General features: G+C 43.4%; 1 protein-coding gene across 3 annotated transcripts in view; it reads left to right on the top strand.

The window, feature by feature from the left end:
- Positions 1-19,629, top strand: part of LOC141164392 (A disintegrin and metalloproteinase with thrombospondin motifs 2-like) — an 837,082-nt gene that overhangs the window by 782,634 nt on the left and 34,819 nt on the right. For 2 of the 3 annotated variants that reach the window (XM_073649564.1, XM_073649563.1), the window contains exon 21: positions 13,462-13,551. The exons of the other annotated variant lie outside the window; for it this stretch is intronic. In XM_073649564.1, the coding sequence (XP_073505665.1) occupies positions 13,462-13,551 (90 nt within the window). The remainder of the gene's footprint in view (positions 1-13,461; positions 13,552-19,629) is intronic. 3 annotated transcript variants of the gene reach the window in all.

The following is a 19,629-nucleotide window of genomic DNA, read 5'->3' as shown; positions in this document are numbered from 1 at the left end:
GTGTTCAAATGCGAGTTTAATAGCCAATAATTCCCGATTACCAATATCGTAATTCAATTCAGTCTCCGAAAATTTTTTTGAAAAAAAGGCACAGGGATGTAATCCATCCCCGTTATCCTGAGACAATACTGCGCCAACCCCCACAGAGGAAGCATCAACCTCAACCAAAAACGGCCTAGTAACATCAGGCTGCATAAGGATGGGAGCAGAGGTGAACCTCTCCTTGAGATACACAAAAGCTTCAATGGCCTCAGAAGACCACTGAACCGCATCAGCACCTTTCCTGGTGAGATCAGTCAGAGGTTTGACAATACTAGAAAAATTTTTTATGAACTTTCTATAGTAATTGGCGAAACCCAAAAACCTCTGTATCGATTTCAAACCAATAGGCCTAGGCCATTCCTGCACAGCCTGAACCTTAACCGGATCCATCTCAAAACCTTTGCTGGAGATAATGTAGCCCAAAAAACTAATTCTCTGTACAGTGAACTCACATTTCTCCAGCTTAGCAAAAAGCGAATTGTCCATTAATAACTGTAATACCTCACGCACGCTCCGCCAATGAGACTCCAGATCTGGCGAATAAATCAAAATGTCATCCAAATACACAACCACATTTTTACCGATCAAAGGTCTAAGGATGTCATTAATCAGATTCTGAAAAAATGCAGGAGCATTAGTAAGACCAAAAGGCATAACCAGATTCTCAAAATGACCCACAGGAGTGTTAAAAGCAGTCTTCCATTCATCACCCTCCTTCATGCGCAACAGATTGTATGCCCCCTTAAGGTCAATTTTAGAGAACCACTTGGCCCCCAATAACTGGTTAAACAGATCAGGAATCAATGGCAGTGGGTAAGGATTGCGTACCGTAATTTTGTTAATCTCACGAAAATCCAGACAAGGACGTAAACCGCCGTCCTTTTTTTTTACAAAAAAAAATCCAACCGCCACAGGAGACTTAGAGGGCCTAATGTGACCGGCGGCCAAGCTTGTCTGTATGTATTCCTCCAAAGCCTTCCTCTCAGGAATAGTAAGGTTAAATAAACGACTCTTAGGAAGAGTCGCTCCAGGGACAAATTCAATAGAACAATCATAGTCTCTATGGGGAGGCAAAACCTGCGATTCTTTCTCAGAAAAAACTCTCCAAAAATCCTGAATAGGAACAGGCAATTCTCCCCTATCCAAAGCTGCAATACGCCCGTTACAACACTTGTCATAACATTTATGGCTCCAGGATTTAATTTCACTGGTAGACCAATCCAGTACAGGATTGTGAAATTTTAACCAGGGCAAACCCAATATTACTGGAGAAGGCAAGTTATTCAACACTACCAAATCCAATTTCTCATGGTGAACACCATTAATAGTGAGAGGAAATTCACAGACCTTGAGAGTAATATTCTTCAAAGGGGAGCCATCCACAGAAACCACAGCAATGGGGGATGATAAAGGTTCAGGTTTTAAATTGAGTTTTTCCACGAATCCCCCATCAATTACATTCAGTGTAGACCCGCAATCAACAAACACCCGAAATTCCATCAATTTTTTCTGAGCAATCGTGGAAGCAGCTAAAAATACACCCTTGGAATTTAAACAGGCAATACGGGCGTGACTGACCATTTTTTTTTCTTTCTTCATACGAAGCTCACAGCCTTTAATCAAATGACCAGATTTTCCGCAATAGTAACACAAGCCTTCCGAAAAACGACGGTCTTTTTCTTGAGAGCGAGGTGCCACCGATCCAATCTCCATCGGTTCACCACTGTTAATACACACATTATCATAACCAGAAACTGACATAGCAGAGGATTTGCTCTCATTAACCCTAGCACGCAGTCTTCTATCCACCCGTATAGCTAATTGCATAGCCTGTTGCAAATCCTCAGGTGTAGGATAAGCAATTAGCAGGTCTTTAACCCTTTCACTGAGCCCAGCAAGAAATAGACTTTTCAGAGCAGAATCGTTCCACCCTGTTTGAGTGGACCAACGACGAAAATGTGTACAATATTTTTCCACATTACCCGATCCTTGTTTTAAACGTCTCAACTCAGTCTCAGCTGATGCGACACGGTCAGGATCATCATATAATAGTCCCAAAGCAGAAAAAAAACTATCCACTGATCTGAAGCATGAATCACTAGGTTGCAAAGAAAAGGCCCACTCCTGAGGCTCTTTGCGCAAAAGTGACATTATGAACCCTACGCGCTGGGATTCATCCCCAGAGGACTTAGGTCTCAAACGAAAATACAATAAGCAAGCATTTTTAAATGAAAAAAATTCTCGGTGTTCACCAAAAAATAAATCCGGCAAACATACCTTAGGCTCCAAGAAATGTGCTCCAGGACAGTTACTCACGTGCTGACGGAGCTCGGCCACCTCCAGAGAGAGTCCCTGCAGGCGATGAGCCAAATCCTGAACCGACACCATGATGGAACAGAAAAATCTTTCCTTAGAGAATTTGCTGGCTGGACTTACTGTTATGTTCTGCTACCAAAGCTAAGGAAAGAGATCTGTCCCTACTATAGGACTCAGCTGAATCCCTACGATGTAACAGGGAACCTGATCCTGCGATCAGACCTGCTAAAGTCCTAATCTAGTCTGTACGGAGACCTATAGATGTGGGGAGGGAATCCCTACAAGTACTAAGGACTGGGAGGAATATGGGACACCTCCTAACAGAAATAGTAGCAGACAGACGAACAAACAAAATAGATAGAACATAGAGGTCCGTAGACCAAGCAAACTAACAGAGTTAGATACAGAGCACAGGCTAGCTAGAAAGTAGATATACAATGAAGTCCAGCAAAGCCAGAAGGGCGGAGCAGGACTAAATAGGCCAACAAGGTCATGTGACCAGCAAAGGAAAAAAAACCTAACAGCAAGGTTCTAACAGTTCTTAATCAAGGAAATACGAATAGTAAATGGGAAACCTTCAAAATAATTCTGAATACTCAGTGCGAGTGGTATATACCGTATGAGAATAAAAGGGCCAGAAATAAGAGGAAACCAATATGGTTGAATAAGAATGTAAAAGGGGCGTTAAATAGCAAAAAAGAGGCATTCAAGAGATTAAAACAGGAAAACAGCAAGGAGGCACTAATGTGTTACAAGGAAAAAACGAGAACCTGCAAAAAAACAAATAAAAATAGCAAAGGAGGAAACAGAGAGACGTATTGCTAGGGAAAGTAGATCAAATCCCAAACTGTTCTTTACGTATATAAATAGTAAAAGGATTAAATCGGATAATATTGGACCGATAAAAAGTGAAGAAGGCAAAATCATAGAGAAATATGAGCATAAAGCTAATCTATTAAATAAATTTTTTTCGTCAACTTTCACAAAGGAAAAAGAACTAACAGGCGAAATGAGAAGTGACAAGCTTAATCCTCCACTAAGTATGACAAATCTAACCCAAGTTGAGGTACAGAAACGCCTCAGTAACATTAAAATAAACAAATCACCAGGACCTGATGGCATACACCCACGGGTACTAAGGGAACTAAGTAATGTGATAGACCGTTATATCTTATATTTAAGGACTCTGTTGAGACTGGGTCTGTACCACTTGATTGGCGACAGGCGAATGTAGTGCCAATATTCAAAAAGGGAGCAAAAAGTAACGCCGGAAACTATCGGCCGGTGAGTCTGACGTCCGTTGTGGGCAAAATTTTTGAAGGCTTTATTAATGAGGCAATTATGGAGCATCTTGATGCTAATAATCTATTAACCCCGAACCAACATGGATTCATGAGGAATCGCTCCTGCCAAACTAACCTGATTGACTTCTACGAGGAGGTTAGCTCTCGAGTAGATCAGGGGGAACCAGTGGATGTCGTGTATCTCGACTTCTCAAAAGCGTTCGATAGCGTGCCACATAATAGGTTGGTATACAAAATGAGAATGATGGGGCTGGGGGAAAATGTCTGCAAGTGGGTAGCTAACTGGCTAAAGGATAGAAGGCAGAGGGTGGTTATAAATGGAATATACTCAGATTGGGTAAGCGTCACTAGTGGGGTACCACAGGGGTCTGTACTAGGCCCAATGTTATTTAATATCTTTATTAACGACATAGTCAACGGGATAAATAGTAAAATATCAATATTTGCAGATGACACAAAGTTTTGTAAAACAATTAATACAAAAGAGGACAGTGAAGACCTACAGAGGGATTTGGATAAGCTGGGTAGGTGGAGCATTAAATGGCAAATGAGGTTTAACGAGGAGAAATGTAAGGTCATACATATGGGAAGGAAAAATGGAAGTCACCAGTACTCACTGAATGGGAAATCATTGGGGAATTCAGAGATGGAGAAGGACTTGGGCATCTTGATTGATAGCAAACTAAATTGGAGTGCCCAAAGTCAGGCCGCTGCTGTAAGGGCAAACAGGGTAATGGGATGTATCAGAAGAGGTATAGCTGCAAAGGATGAGAACATTGTTCTTCCACTGTACAAAGCTCTGGTCAGACCACACTTGGAATACTGTGCTCAGTTATGGGCCCCAATATATAGAAAGGATATAAACGAGCTTGAAAAGGTACAAAGGAGGGCAACAAAATTAATAAGGGGAATGGAGGGACTGCAATACCCAGAGAGGTTGGCAAAACTAGGACTATTCAGCCTGGAAAAGAGAAGGTTGAGGGGGGACATAATAAATGTGTACAAATATGTTAGGGGACAGTATAGAGACCTTGCCCGGGATTTGTTCAAAAGGAGGGATATTACGGTAACAAGAGGGCATTCACTAAGACTGGAAGAGAAAAAGTTTCAGCACCAGCATAGGAAGGGGTTCTTTACGGTAAGAGCAGTGAGAATATGGAATTCACTGAGTGAGGAGACGGTAATGTCGGATTCACTACACCAGTTCAAGCGGGGACTGGATGCATTTCTAGATACCAGGCAGATTTCTGCATATACTTAAAAATAGAATAAAATAGTAGGTTGATACAGGGATTTATTCTGACTGCTGGTTTCAGAGTCGGGAGGGAATTTTTCCTCAGGTGAAGATTGGCTAAATCATTTGGGGTTTTTGCCCTCCTCTGGATCAACTTTACCAATTACAGAACTAACAGGTCGAACTTGATGGACGCAAGTCTTTATTCGTCTTTACTAACTATGTAACTATGTAACTTTTGCAAGGGGCATTAAAACCGACTTGTTAAGCTACTGCGACCTCCACCACTCTTCCAAGGGGCATTAAAACCGTCTTGTTAAGCTACTGCGACCTACACGTCTCTTCCAAGGGGCATTAAAACCATCTTGTTAAGCTACTGCGACCTCCACGTCTCTTCCAAGGGGCATTAAAACCGTCTTGTTAAGCTACTGCGACCTCCACGTCTCTTCCAAGGGGCATTAAAACCGTCTTGTTAAGCTACTGCGACTTCCACGTCTCTTCCAAGGGGCATTTAAACCATCTTGTTAAGCTACTGCAACCTCCATGTCTCTTCCAAGGGGCATTAAAACCGTCTTGTTAAGCTACTGCGACCTCCACTTCTCTTCCAAGGGGCATTAAAACCGTCTTGTTAAACCATTCTGAACTCCACAGCTCTTCCAAGGGGCATTGAAATGTTGTTTTTAATTAACTCTAACCTCCACGACTCTTCCAACGGGCATTGCATTTCCTCCTAATTTTAGTCAGCTTTTGCTTTTCATTGCATAGGCGAACACTAAGGGAGACCCACTTCCCAATAATGGGTAGAAGTTTTTTTGTATGCTGTAATCCACGTCTGTTTCAAGGGCCATTGCAGTTCCTCATAATTTTTGCAAAGCCTTCCATTCACTGCTTAGGCCAACAGTGCACAGGAGACCCAGTTGCTATAAATGGAAAAAACGGTTTAGTTAAGGCCCTCTGAACTCCATGTCACTTCCAAGGGGCATTGGAGTGCCTCGAAATTTTTGGTAGGCATTGCACTCACTGTATGCCCTATAACTGTGTAGCCGAACCGCTCCTTTTGGTACAGAAACATATCCTACAAGACATGTGTGGTTGACTGGCCTGATATTGATGTGAATGGTCCCTGTTCCTCCTGCTCTTTCTCCTTTGCCATCACCTCATCCATCATTCATCACCTGAAGCTTTGTTTTAACGGGAGTCATAGAACTGGGATAGTAGCAGGAAAACATCCAGCAATCCTCGGAGGAGGTAGGATATGTGCCAAAACGCTGACCATCTCAGGCCTAGCCACTACTACATACATTCGCTTGCATTCCAAGGAACAGAAAGTTAAGGAGATGGATGGCCTCATGAACATGAATAATTTACTCGTTGTGTAGGAGGCCGACCACTGCTGCTGTCTACCTTTTGAAGTTTGTGTTGAAGCCTGATTGACCCAGGACCCGCAATCCTCTATGTCTGGAGGACGTGTTGCATCCCAGTGTCCAACTGTGTCCCAGCTTCCACAATATTAACCCAGTGTGAAGGCGTGAGATGAACCATCCCTGGCCACATTCACTTGTCCACGTGTTTGTGGTTAGGCTGTCCTTCAAATAGGGCCGGCTGAGGACCGTTTATGGACACCCGGCTGCCCCCAGGTGGCTGGGGACCATGTGTGGACACCCGGCCGCCCTCTGGCGGCTGGGGACCGAGCGTGGACACCCGTCCGCCGGGCGGCTGGGGACTGAGTATGGATACCAGGCCACCGACGCAGCCATGACGTGGTGGCCAGATTCCGCCTCCACATGCCTAAAAGGCCCAATTTCAAGTGCAAGCACTCTAGTAGTATGGTATTGCAGCCTGAGGGTGGGTGGGTGGCAGGTTGCACACTTACGCTTGCATTCCAAGAAAACAAAGCAGATGCTAACTTCTATCATCATCATGCTCCTCACCTTGGCACTCTCAACTCCCCTGATGGAGAAGCCAGGGCCCACCAGAGGAGTCTGGTTCTCTGGTGGGCTCGTCCAATGCTGCCCTAAAGCAGGCCGGGCTAAGAAAAGTGTGTGGGGGGAAGTTGACAGGAAAAATAGGGGCGGCTGGAAATCGTTTATGTACACCTGGCCGCCCCCTGGCGGCTGGGGACCGCGTGTGGACACCCGTCCGCGGGGGACCTGGGGACTGTTTATGGACTCCCGGCCACTCCCTGGCAGCTGGGGACTGAGCGTGGACACCCGGCCGCCGGGCTGCTGGGGACTGAGTATGGATACCAGGCCGCCGACACAGCCATGACGTGGTGGCCAGATTCCACCTCCACATGCCTAAAAGGCCCAATTTGTAGTGCAAGCAAGCTAGCAGTATGGTATTGCAGCCTGGGGGTGGGTGGCAGGCTGCATACTTGCGCTTGTATTGCAAGGAATGGGGGAGGTACAATTGAACACTGCCCTGGGACAAAGACTTGCACGGGGATAGTTGCAAGTCTGCATCTTCTGATGCAGCAAGGATCACTTCTGATGGGCACACTTTTAGGCAGTGACCTGGGTGTCAGAGATGCTTCCAGTGGTCTTCCCCATGCTGTTCCCATGTCTTTTCAGCACTGTATGCATGTGTCACACAGTACATGGCCAGATAAGATTGTAAAATGTTAAAATAACATTTCCCGGTGAATGCATTTGTCACGGTTGAAAGCAATACAAAAGTGCAAAAACACATAAAAAAATGCTACTTGTGAACATAGCCCAAGTTTTTGGTTATTTATTTTACCTTATACACAAGTCTTTACCCTGGAAAGGAAGTTCCTTAACATATTTACTGGAAAACCGTTTCAGTTTCGTTTTTGAACATTTTATTGTGAGCCCGTAAAAGTGGCTTAATACCTCTGACCACGTTGTTGACAGCAGCGACCTGGGGGTTAGAAATGCTTCCTGGAGCCATCCCCATGCTGTCCCCATGTTTTTTGAGCACTGTCACTATAGTTTTGGGCACTTTTTAGGCTTTCTACAGATTGCCGGGGGTGCCGCAGCAAAAATGCTCGGGTCTCCCATAGACTAACATTGGGCTCGTTGCTTAGGTCGAGCACTCGAGTATCACGGCGAGCTCGGCCCGAGCTTCGAGCACCTGAGCATTTTAGTGCTCAACACTAGTAAACATTAATACAAGTTAAAGGTTACCAGGTATCTAATGTTGATGACCTATTCTTTAGATACAGTAGGTCTTCAATATTACATTGGTTGGGTATGACACCTGCCCCCAATGAGATACTGGAGATACCAAGGGTGCTGAGGATATGAAGAGGTTGCTCACAGTGCTATCTACCCTGTCTATCTGATCTAATACTGGAGATACCAGGGGTCCTGAAGCTTTGAAGAGGCTGCTCACACCCCTGTCCATCCTGTCTATCTTATCTAATACTGGAGATACCAGGGGTGCTGAGGATATGAGGAGGCTGCTCACACTGCTGTCTACCCTGTATATCTGATCTAATACTCCTCATCCCGCCCCCTCTCTGTTGGAGTCCCTCAAGGCTCTGTCCTAGAACCCCTACTCTTCTCAATCTATACCCTTGGCCTGGGATTGCTCATAAAATCCCATGGCTTCCAATATCATCTGTACGCTGATGACACCCATATGTACCTCTGTGGCCCAGATGTCACCTCTCTGCTGTCCAGAATCCCAGCATGTCTATCAGCCATATCCTCCTTCTTCTCTTCTCGCTTCCTCAAGCTCAATGTGGACAAAACTGAACTCATCTTTCCCCCATCCTCCATATCTTCCCCACCTGATCATTCTATCACAATAAGTAACATCACACTTTCCCCTATACCTGCAATCCGCTGCCTCAGAGTAACCCTTGACTCTGCCCTGTCCTTCAAACCCCACATCCAAGATCTCACCACCTCCTGTTTCCTCCTGCTCAAAAATATTTCCAGAATCTGTCCTTTCCACAACCCTCTATCTACTAAGCTGCTTGTGCATGCCCTCATCATCTCCCGCCTTGACTACTGCAATACCCTCCTTTGTGGCCTACCTTCTAACACTCTTGCACCCCTCCAGTCCATCCGTAACTCTGCTGCGCGACTAGTTCATCACTTCTCGCTACTCCTCTGCTACCCCCCTTTGCAAATCCCTTCACTGGCTCCCAATTGCCCAGCGTATCCAGTTCAAACTACTAACACTGACCTACAAAGCCATCCATAACCTTTCTCCTCCATACATCTCTGAACTAATCTCCAGATATATTCCTTTACGTAATCTCCGGTCTTCCCAAGACCACCTTCTCTCCTCCACACTTATTTGTTCCTCACCCAATTGCCTCCAGGGTTTCTCCCAAATATCCCCCATCCTATGGAATTCTGTGCCTCAACACGTCCGATTAGCCTCCGCATTTAGATCCTTCAGACACAACCTGAAAACCCACCTCTTCAAACAAGCTTACTGTTATGATCTGCAACATAAACTAAGGAAAGAATGGGAAAAGCTGTCCCTAAAAACTAATTTTCTGCACAGCAAACTCACATTTCTCCAGTTTACCAAAGAGTGAATTATCACTCAATAACTGTAAAACTTCACATACAGTCTGTCAATGGGACTCTAAATCTGGTGAATAAATCAAAATGTCATCCAAATACACAACCACATTCTTACCAATCAAAGGTCTCAGGATGTCATTAATAAGGTTCTGAAAAAATGCAGGTGCATTGGTAAGACCGAAGGGCATCACCAGATTCTCAAAATGACCTACCGGAGTGTTAAAAGCAGTTTTCCATACATCACCCTCCTTCACACGTAACAAATTGTATGCCGCTCGGAGATCAATTTTTGAGAACCACTTGGCTACTAACTGGTTAAACAAGTCAGGAATTAACGGCAATGGGTAGGAATTGCGTACGGTAATCTTATTAATTTCACGAAAATCCAGACATGGACGTAAACCGCCATCCTTTTTTTTAACAAAGATGAATCCGACTGCCACAGGCGACTTAGAAGGTCTAATGTGACCAGCAGCCAGGCTAGTCTCTATGTACTCCTCCAAGGCCTTTCTTTCAGGGATAGTCAGATTAAACAAGCGACTTTTGGGAAGAGTAGCACCCGGAACAAACTCAATGGCGCAATCATAATCCCTATGAGGAGGTAAAACTTGCAACTCCTCCTCCGAAAAAACCCTCCAAAAATCTTGAATAGGTACTGGTAATTCCCCTTTTTCCACAGCCGCAATGCGACCATTACATCATTTATCATAGCACTTCGGACTCCAAGACTTAATCACATTAGTAGACCAGTCCAACAAAGGATTGTGCAGTTTTAACCAAGGCAATCCTAAAACAACTGGAGAGGGCAAATTATCCAAAAGTCCAAAATTTCTTGGTGAACACCATTGATAGTGAGAGGAAATGCAGCAGTCTTGTGAGTAATACATAAATAAATTACATTTATCAATTGCAACCACAGAAATAGGAGATGACAAAGGTTTGGATTTCAATTTAAGTTTTTCCAAAAACCCTTTGTCAATCACATTAAGTGTTGAACCACAATCCACAAATACCTGAAATTCAATCAAATCTCCCTGCAGAGTAGTACACCCAGAAAGGAACACTCCTGCAGAGCGTAAACAAGCTATACGGGCGTAACTGACCTTTTTTTTTTTCTTTACTTAAACGACGCTCACAATACTTAATCAAATGGTCAGCTTTACCACAATAAAGACACAAACCTTCGGCGAATCTCCGATCTCTTTCTTGAGAGCGGAGTGACATCGCCCCAACCTCCATTGGTTCTCCGCTGTCAGAGCAGATTTTCTGGAAACTAGGACCTGAAGTTACAGAATTTTTTACATCATTGACCCTGGACCTTATTCTCCTGTCCACAGGAACAGCTAACTGCATAGCTTCCTGCAGAGTCTCAGGTGTAGGGAATGCAATTAGCAAATCCTTAACCCTTTCACTCAGACCAGCAAGAAATAAACTTTTCAGCGCCGAATCATTCTACTTAACTTCTGAAGCCCATCTCCTGAAGTGTGTGCAATAAATTTCAACATCATCTGACCCCTGATTCAAACGTCTAAGTTCTGATTCAGCAGATGAGATTCGATCAGGATCGTCATATAATAGCCCCATAGCAGAAAAAAATTCTTCAACAGAACTTAAACACGGATCATTAGGTTGGAGAGAAAAGGCCCACCCCTGTGGTTCTTTGCGCAAAAGTGACATAATAAAACCAATGCGCTGTGATTCATTCCCAGAGGACCTCGGTCACAAATGAAAATATGACAAACAAGCATTTTTAAAGGAAAAAAAATCTTGCTGTTTACCATAAAAAATATCAGGCAGTCCTACCTTGGGTTCAACAAAATGCTCTCCAGGACAGCTACTCACGTGTTGCTGAAGCTCGGCCACCTCCAGAGACAATCCCTGCAGGCGTTGAGCCAACTCCAGGATGGAAACCATACTGATCCCCGAATTTCTTTCCTTTTAGTTTTTCTTTGGGGCTGGACTTACTGTTATGATCTGCAACATAAACTAAGGAAAGAATGGGAAAAGCTGTCCCTACAGTAAGACTAAGCTGAATCCCTACGATGTAGCGGGCAGCCTGTTTCTTGTGAACAGACCCGCCTTCGTCCTCGGCTAGTCTGAACGGAGACCTATAGAATAAAGGAAGGGGTCCCTAAAAGAACTAAGGACTGGAACAAAAATGGGACACCTCCTAACAGAAGTTGTTGCAGAGCAAAAAGACAAACTGACAAAAAGTACTAGAGGTCCCAGAGGACCAAGCGAACTAGACAGAGATAGGCACCGAAGCACCTGGCTAGAGAGACAGGCAAAAAACACTGAAGTCCAGCAAAGCCAGAAGGGTGGAGCTGGAATATATAGGCAGCTGGTCACGTGACCGCAAAACACAAGATAGCAAAAACTAACAGGAGGGTTCTAACACTTACAGCCTGCCATGACCTTGCTTGCTGCCACCTCAACAATACCAGAGCTACAGCAACCCCCCAACCTACTGTCTCCTTCCCCATTCCTGTAGAATGTAAGCCCACAAGGGCAGAGTCCTCTTCCCTCTGTACCAGTCTATCGCTGTTGGTTTGTTTACTGTAAGTGATATCTGTATTTGGTATGTAACCCTTCTTATGTATAGCACCATGGAATCAATGGTGCTACAGAAATAAATAATAATGCTGAAGATACCAGGGGTCCTGAAGCTATGAGGAGTCTGCTCAGACTGCTGTCTACCCTGTCTATCTGATCTAATACTGGAGATACCAGGAGTGCTGAGGCTATAAAGAGGCTGCTCACACCGCTGTCCATCCTGTATATCTGATCTAATACTGGAGATAACAGGGGTGCTGAGGCTATAAAGAGGCTGCTCACACCGCTGTCCATCCTGTATATCTGATCTAATACTGGAGATACCAGGGGTGCTGAGGCTATAAAGAGGCTGCTCACACTGCTGTCCATCTTGTCTATCATCTAATACTGGAGAGAACAGGGGTGCTGAGGCTATAAAGAGGCTGCTCACACCGCTGTCCATCCTGTATATCTGATCTAATACTGGAGAGAACAGGGGTGCTGAGGCTATAAAGAGGCTGCTCACACCGCTGTCCATCCTGTATATCTGATCTAATACTGGAGATAACAGGGGTGCTGAGGCTATAAAGAGGCTGCTCACACTGATGTCCATCTTGTCTATCTGATCTAATACTGGAGAGAACAGGGGTGCTGAGGCTATAAAGAGGCTGCTCACACCACTGTCCATCCTGTATATCTGATCTAATACTGGAGAGAACAGGGGTGCTGAGGCTATAAAGAGGCTGCTCACACCGCTGTCCATCCTGTATATCTGATCTAATACTGGAGAGAACAGGGGTGCTGAGGCTATAAAGAGGCTGCTCACACCGCTGTCCATCCTGTATATCTGATCTAATACTGGAGAGAACAGGGGTGCTGAGGCTATAAAGAGGCTGCTCACACCGCTGTCCATCCTGTATATCTGATCTAATACTGGAGAGAACAGGGGTGCTGAGGCTATAAAGAGGCTGCTCACACCACTGTCCATCCTGTATATCTGATCTAATACTGGAGAGAACAGGGGTGCTGAGGCTATAAAGAGGCTGCTCACACCGCTGTCCATCCTGTATATCTGATCTAATACTGGAGAGAACAGGGGTGCTGAGGCTATAAAGAGGCTGCTCACACCGCTGTCCATCCTGTATATCTGATCTAATACTGGAGAGAACAGGGGTGCTGAGGCTATAAAGAGGCTGCTCACACCGCTGTCCATCCTGTATATCTGATCTAATACTGGAGAGAACAGGGGTGCTGAGGCTATAAAGAGGCTGCTCACACCGCTGTCCATCCTGTATATCTGATCTAATACTGGAGAGAACAGGGGTGCTGAGGCTATAAAGAGGCTGCTCACACCGCTGTCTTTCTGAATGGTGAGTGTCTGTTGTGACTTGGAGATACCTTGACAGGACATGGTATAGTTTATCTCCAGATCACCACACACACATCACCTGTTTGGTAAACATTCATTTTATATAATTTCACTCTATATGAAAAATGTGTTTAACCAAAGAATTATTCTTTGTTTTAGGAAACTCTTCTGATCCATTAAAGAAGAATTACATTGTCCAGTGGCTCTCTAAACCGGATACAGGGTCTCCAAACCAAAAAATATCGTCAAGTAAAAGACCTATTTATAATTCTGCCTGTGGCACTGAATGCATGCAATGGATGCAGCCGCTGCTCTGGACTCTGGCTCTTTTTCCTATCCTTTGTGGAACCGTCTCACATCTTTGATTTATTCCTGCACTTTCTGTCTTCTGTTTACACTCTTCTCTTTAGTTACTGTACAGTAATTTTTATAATGTTGTTTAGCAGTAAGAACACAATGTAGCAGTGCATCACATGACGGAAACAATGGCAAATGAATTTTCTTATTTATATATTTTTTTATGGAACTATATAAAAATTTTATACTTGAACCTAAGTTGCTGCAAAACACCTGTGGGCAATATAAACCTCAAATGTGTACCGATTGTATCCAGTTATTTTATCATTCTGAGAACATTCATATTTTAATGTAATACATTTAGTTAACAAAGTTCTTATTATACTTTTGCCAATTTAAAGCCAATTTAGGGCATGTACACATGTTTCGGATTTGATAACTATTTCATCACGGATTTCACGTTAAAATCCATAGCAAATTCTGTTGCAGTCTACCTTAGATACATGTGTATAATTTTTCTGCAACCACTGACATGCATTAGAAATATTGTGCATGGAACTTATGGTTCTTCTGTGGCATACAACTTATTTCCCATGATTTCCACATAGAAAAGCCAATGATTAATCCAGATAAATGATAGATCAGCCTTAGATCTCTGGCTTGGAAAACACATGTCCGATTTTAATGGCACATATGAAACCTAGCTTTAACCCCTTCATGACCGGAGCATTTTCCGTTTTTGGTTTTTCGGTTTTTGCTCCCCTTCTTCCTAGAGCCATAACTTTTTTATTTTTTGGTCTATAGGTCCGTGTGAGGGCTTATTTTTTGTGGGACAAGTTGTACTTTTGAACTATATGACTGGTTTTACCATATCATGTACTGGAAAACAAGAAATAATTTCCAAGTTCAGTGAAATTGCAAAAAAAGTGCAATTCCATAGTTTATTTTTTACCACGTTTACTGAATGCTAAAACTGACCTGCCATTATTATTCTCCAGGCCATTACAAGTTCGTAGACACCAAACATGTATAGGTTATTTTTTTTTTAAGTGGTGAAAAAAAAATCCAAAGTTTCCTTAAAAAAAATAATTAAAAAAAAATGGCGCCATTTTCCAAGACCTGTAGCGTCTCCATTTTTCGTGATCTGGGGCCAGGTGAGAGTTTATTTTTTATGCGCCCAGCTGACATTTTTATTTATACCATTTTGGGGTAGATCCAATGTTTTGATCGCCCTGTATTGCATTTTATTGCAATGTTGCGGTGACCAAAAAAACGTAATTCTGGTGTTTAGAATTTTTTTCTCCTTACGCCGTTTACCGATTGGATTAATTATTTTTTTATATTGATAGATCGGGTGATTCTGAACTCGGCGATACCAAATATGTGCATGTGTGTTTTTTTTTTTACTGTTTTATTTTGAATTGAGCGAAAGGGGGGTGTTTAAACTTTTATATTTTTTTATTTTTTTTTTTATATTTTTAAAAACATGTTTTACACTTTTTGCATTCTTCAATAGTCTTCATGGTAGACTAGAAGCAGCAGTTGTCTGTTCCGTTCTACTACACACAGGCGATGATCAGATCTCCTGTGTGTAGCAGAAATGCTAACTTGCTATGAGCGCCAACCGCTGGGCGGCGCTCATATCAATCTGGCAATGACAACCACAGGGGTCTCCTGCAGACCCCGCGTTGTCATGCCAACCCATTGGTGACCGGCGATCATGTGACGGGGTCGCCGATGGGCGGGGCCAATGACGAGCTTCCGAGAAGCGCGAGTTAAATGCCGCTGTCAGAGATTTACATAGGTATTTAACTAGTTATATACCACGGGTGGAACGCGATTCCACCTGCGGCGATTGTGGGCACATGTCAGCTGTATAGATCAGCTGACATGTGCCCGGAAAGGTACGGGCTCAGCACCAGAGCCCGCACCAAACAGGGGGATCTTACTTGGGGCGTACTAGTAAGATGTCAACTTCCAAATCACAGACAGTGACCAAAGAGGCCATAGAGGAACACACTTTCTCATATACTGTTATAACATCATGCTTTTGGTTAGACCACAACTCTTCTTAAAAGAGAATACAATAACTGTCATTAGACTTTATTTTTAAAGCCTGACTGATCTATGTATTTTGTGATTAAATTTTAGGGTCTGAAACATCAAGACCAGCGTTCCTCATGCAGGTATTGATGAGGAGGTGTCCTGGAGCCAGACGCTGGACCGCCACAAATCCATAATCCAGTTCTTGCTGGATTAAGATTTGTGGTGTTGTGAATGCCGCTGCTCATCATCAATTTGACAAGCGGTTGTAGCCACATCCCACCCTGTCCCACCCACCTCCACCTACTTTGTGAGAGTTGGGCAACAATGGCGCAAAAACACTAAAAATCACATAATTTTAGCACAGCCCTAGTTGCACCAAAATTATATGACTTTTCAAAGCTTTTTACATCAGAATACTGGCATAAAAGCTTGGATGAATCGGGCCCATAGTTTTCAGGTTATTTCAGATAGTCTTTGGGTGGAATTCAATAAGTCAGTTAACTCGAGTGATAAATTGCAGTACTGGGCAGCAGCCACTAAACAATGTACAGAGCTGTAGTGTTTTGCTCCATAGATTACCTACATCTGGCCGCTGCCAGAGCAGAGATCGGCTGCTTGGTCGTGTTGCTGGCTGTCAGACCCCAACTGATCCTATATTGATCATCTCTATCCCACAGATAGGTCATCAATATGATAGCCCTGGACAAACTTCATAACCTCACATAAAGTACCAATATTTTCTCTGAGTCAATAAAGCACAATTGATAGCTTGTTAACCTGAGATCAATAGATGTACTAAAAATAGGTGGTTGGTTTTCTTTACAATTTTTATCTTGGATTATTTTTATGGAAATTTTTTAGCTTCCTCTGTCTGTGCCGCTAACACAACAGAGAGGATTACCCTTTAAATCCTCCACTTCTCCAGCTATTCTCTCAGCCCTACAATGATAATTTACATGCCCGTTGTCATCCCTGCAACCAATCATTTGGTTTAGGGTTCATGTGCTATACATGCAAGCGGCATTACTGAATATGTGAAGTCCTTTTCAGTACATTGTCCTATATTCTAATATGCTAATTGTGAGCTTGGTGCACTTTGGGCATGGCAGAGTAGGCCAGTTCCTCTACCTCCTATGTACATGTTTTCTTAAGACTTTCTTCACCCCTAGTTTGCTAGATTAACACTGGGTTCACAGGTTCCAGCGAAATCTTGCACAATTTGCAGGCGTACCAGCGCGTGTGCATAGCAGACTTTCTCCTGGAGCCTTTCTGCTGCCTATTTTCTGTATGTGCCGATACTCCTTATGAATGGTGCAATATTTCATTAGAAACAGTGCAGATTCCTGTTAAGGCTGCCCTCAAGAAAGGCAGGGTAGCCTGAAAGAAGGTGCACCAAGCATTTTGGAATAAAAGACGATTTGGTGAGAATGACCCAATGGAACAGGAAAGGTATGGTTTTTCTAAGTCACAGTGGCCCACGAAGTGCTGTGCTTGGTTTAACACTGGTTGTGAGCTGACAGACTCCCGATAAAGGGAATCCGTGACCAGCTAATCTGAGAGCAGCATGATGTAGGGGCTGAGCCCCTGATTTCACTAATGTGTCTCTTGTAGGTCTGAATATTGTCCTTTTGATACATTCACTGTTCTCTTTGCTGCCGATGTAGCAGTGCTCAGAATGACACCCACACCACTGATTGGCAGCTTTCTGAGTACTGTGATTTTCCTGCAAAATATAAACAAACAAATAAGCCCTTATATGTCTATGTGAACTGAAAGAATACAAAAAAAGCTATGGATCTTGGAAGGAGGTGAAGTAAAAATGAAAAGGCAAAAACAGAAAATTCCCTGGTCGTTAAAGGGTTTAAGTTTATGTGCCCAGGCTACAAGTTTATATAGTTTGAGTGTAGCAGGCTGCTCTATTCTATAATATTAAGAAAATGACTGAACTATTATAAGTAAACAAAAATGGAACAAAACAGATCATAATGGATCTGCCAAATGGACCATCGGGAGACTGAGAAGAGATCTGTAATATACTGTATGTAGACATGTATCCAGCTCAGTATTATATAAACTATCTGTATTACCCACAGGTGTATTCTGAAAGGTAAACTACTGTACTACGCTGTATCATATGCATTACTTTTGTATCTTCAAAGCATATTTTGCAACTGTTATACTTCAATGAGAAAAAAAACTGCCACCTTGTGTGCTTTGTGTAGACTTTAAGGGGATGTGTTATCAGAACCTTATCTATTGTTGAAATGAGGTTTTTGCATTAATTAAATTTAAAAAAAAAAAGGATTTTCTTTAATTTAGATCATTATTGTAATTAAAATCAAAATTTGAAATCTTGCAATTTTTACACTGGCCTCTGAGGATATTTTAGACTCTAAGGCTATGTGCCCACGATGCCGAAATGCTCCGGATTTTTCCTGAGTGTTTCTGCATCTCCCTGGCAGAAAAAAACGCATGCGGATTGTACATGCGGATTGTACATGCAGATTGTACATGCGTTTTTCCTGCCAGGGACAAGCGGATGTGAAGCGTTCTTCACATGCATTTCCGCATGCAGGTTGACAAGCGCTTTCCAAGCGATTTTAGCATCACTTGGAAAGTGTAGACAACTTGGTCACACTATATAAATCCATGCAAACGGCATGGCTTTATATAGTGTGACCCCAAAGAATGGTTAAAAATAAAAAAATAAATCTATACTTACCTTCCGATGTCCCCCGGAGTCTTTATTCGATCCGTCCTGGCTGCCGGCAGCTCGCGGTACACTGAAGGACCTGCCGACGTCAGCTTTCGCGTGACCCGTCACATGACTAAATGACATCAGTGCAGGTCCTTCAGTCCACCGCGAGCTGCCGGCAAGCACAGACAAGGAGATCGGGGGCCATCAGAAGGTAAATATAATATTTATTTTTTATTTTATTCTTTTTTTTCACTGGTTCTATGGTACCCGGGTCCTGAGGAGAGTCTCCTCCTCTCCAGACCCGGGTACCATCCGCACATTGAAACGCTTGGATTCTGCATGTACAGTCATGGCCAAAAGTTTTGAGAATGACACCAAAATTATATTTTCACATGATCTGCTGGCCTCTGGTTTTTATTAGTGTTTGTCTGATGTTTATATCACATACAGAAATATAATTGCAATCATATTATGAGTACCAATAGGTTATATTGACAGTTAGAATGAGTTAATGCAGCAAGTCAATATTTGCAGTGTTGCCCCTTCTTCTTCAAGACCTCTGTAATTCTCCCTGGCATACTCTCAATCAACTTTTGGACCAAATCCTGACTGATAGCAGTCCATTCTTGCATAATCAATGCTTGCATTTTGCCAGAATTTGTTGGTTTTTGTTTGTCCACCCATCTCTTGATGATTGACCACAAGTTCTCAATGGGATTAAGATCTGGGGAGTTTCCAGGCAATGGACCCAAAATCTCTATGTTTTGTTCCATGAGCCATTTAGTTATCACCTTTGCTTTATGGCAAGGTGCTCCATCATGCTGGAAAAGGCATTTTTGGGCGCCAAACTGCTCTTGGACGGTTGGGAGAAGTTGCTCTTGGAGGACATTCTGGTACCATTCTTTATTCATGGCTGTGTTTTTAGGCAAGACTGTGAGTGAGCCGATTCCCTTGGCTGAGAAGCAACCCCACACATGAATGGTTTCAGGATGCTTTACTGTTGGCATGAAACAAGACTGGTGGTAGCGCTCACCTCTTCTTCTCCGAATAAGCTGGTTTCCAGATGTCCCAAACTATTGAAAAGGGGATTCATCAGAGAAAATGACTTTGCCCCAGTCCTCAGCAGTCCACTCCCTGTACCTTTTGCAGAATATCAGTCGGTCCCTGATGTTTTTTCTGGAGAGAAGTGGCTTCTTTGCTGCCCTCCTTGAAACCAGCCCTTGCTCAAAGAGTCTCCACCTCACAGTGCGTGCAGAAGCACTCACACCAGCCTGCTGCCATTCCTG

This window comes from Phyllobates terribilis, unplaced genomic scaffold (genome assembly GCF_046119375.1).
Source record: "Phyllobates terribilis strain yellow unplaced genomic scaffold, ASM4611937v1 Scaffold_10__3_contigs__length_209671492, whole genome shotgun sequence".
In the NCBI taxonomy this organism is placed as follows: domain Eukaryota; kingdom Metazoa; phylum Chordata; class Amphibia; order Anura; family Dendrobatidae; genus Phyllobates; species Phyllobates terribilis.
The sequence above is the reverse complement of the archived record's forward strand: the minus strand, read 5'-3'. Positions and strand labels throughout refer to the sequence as shown.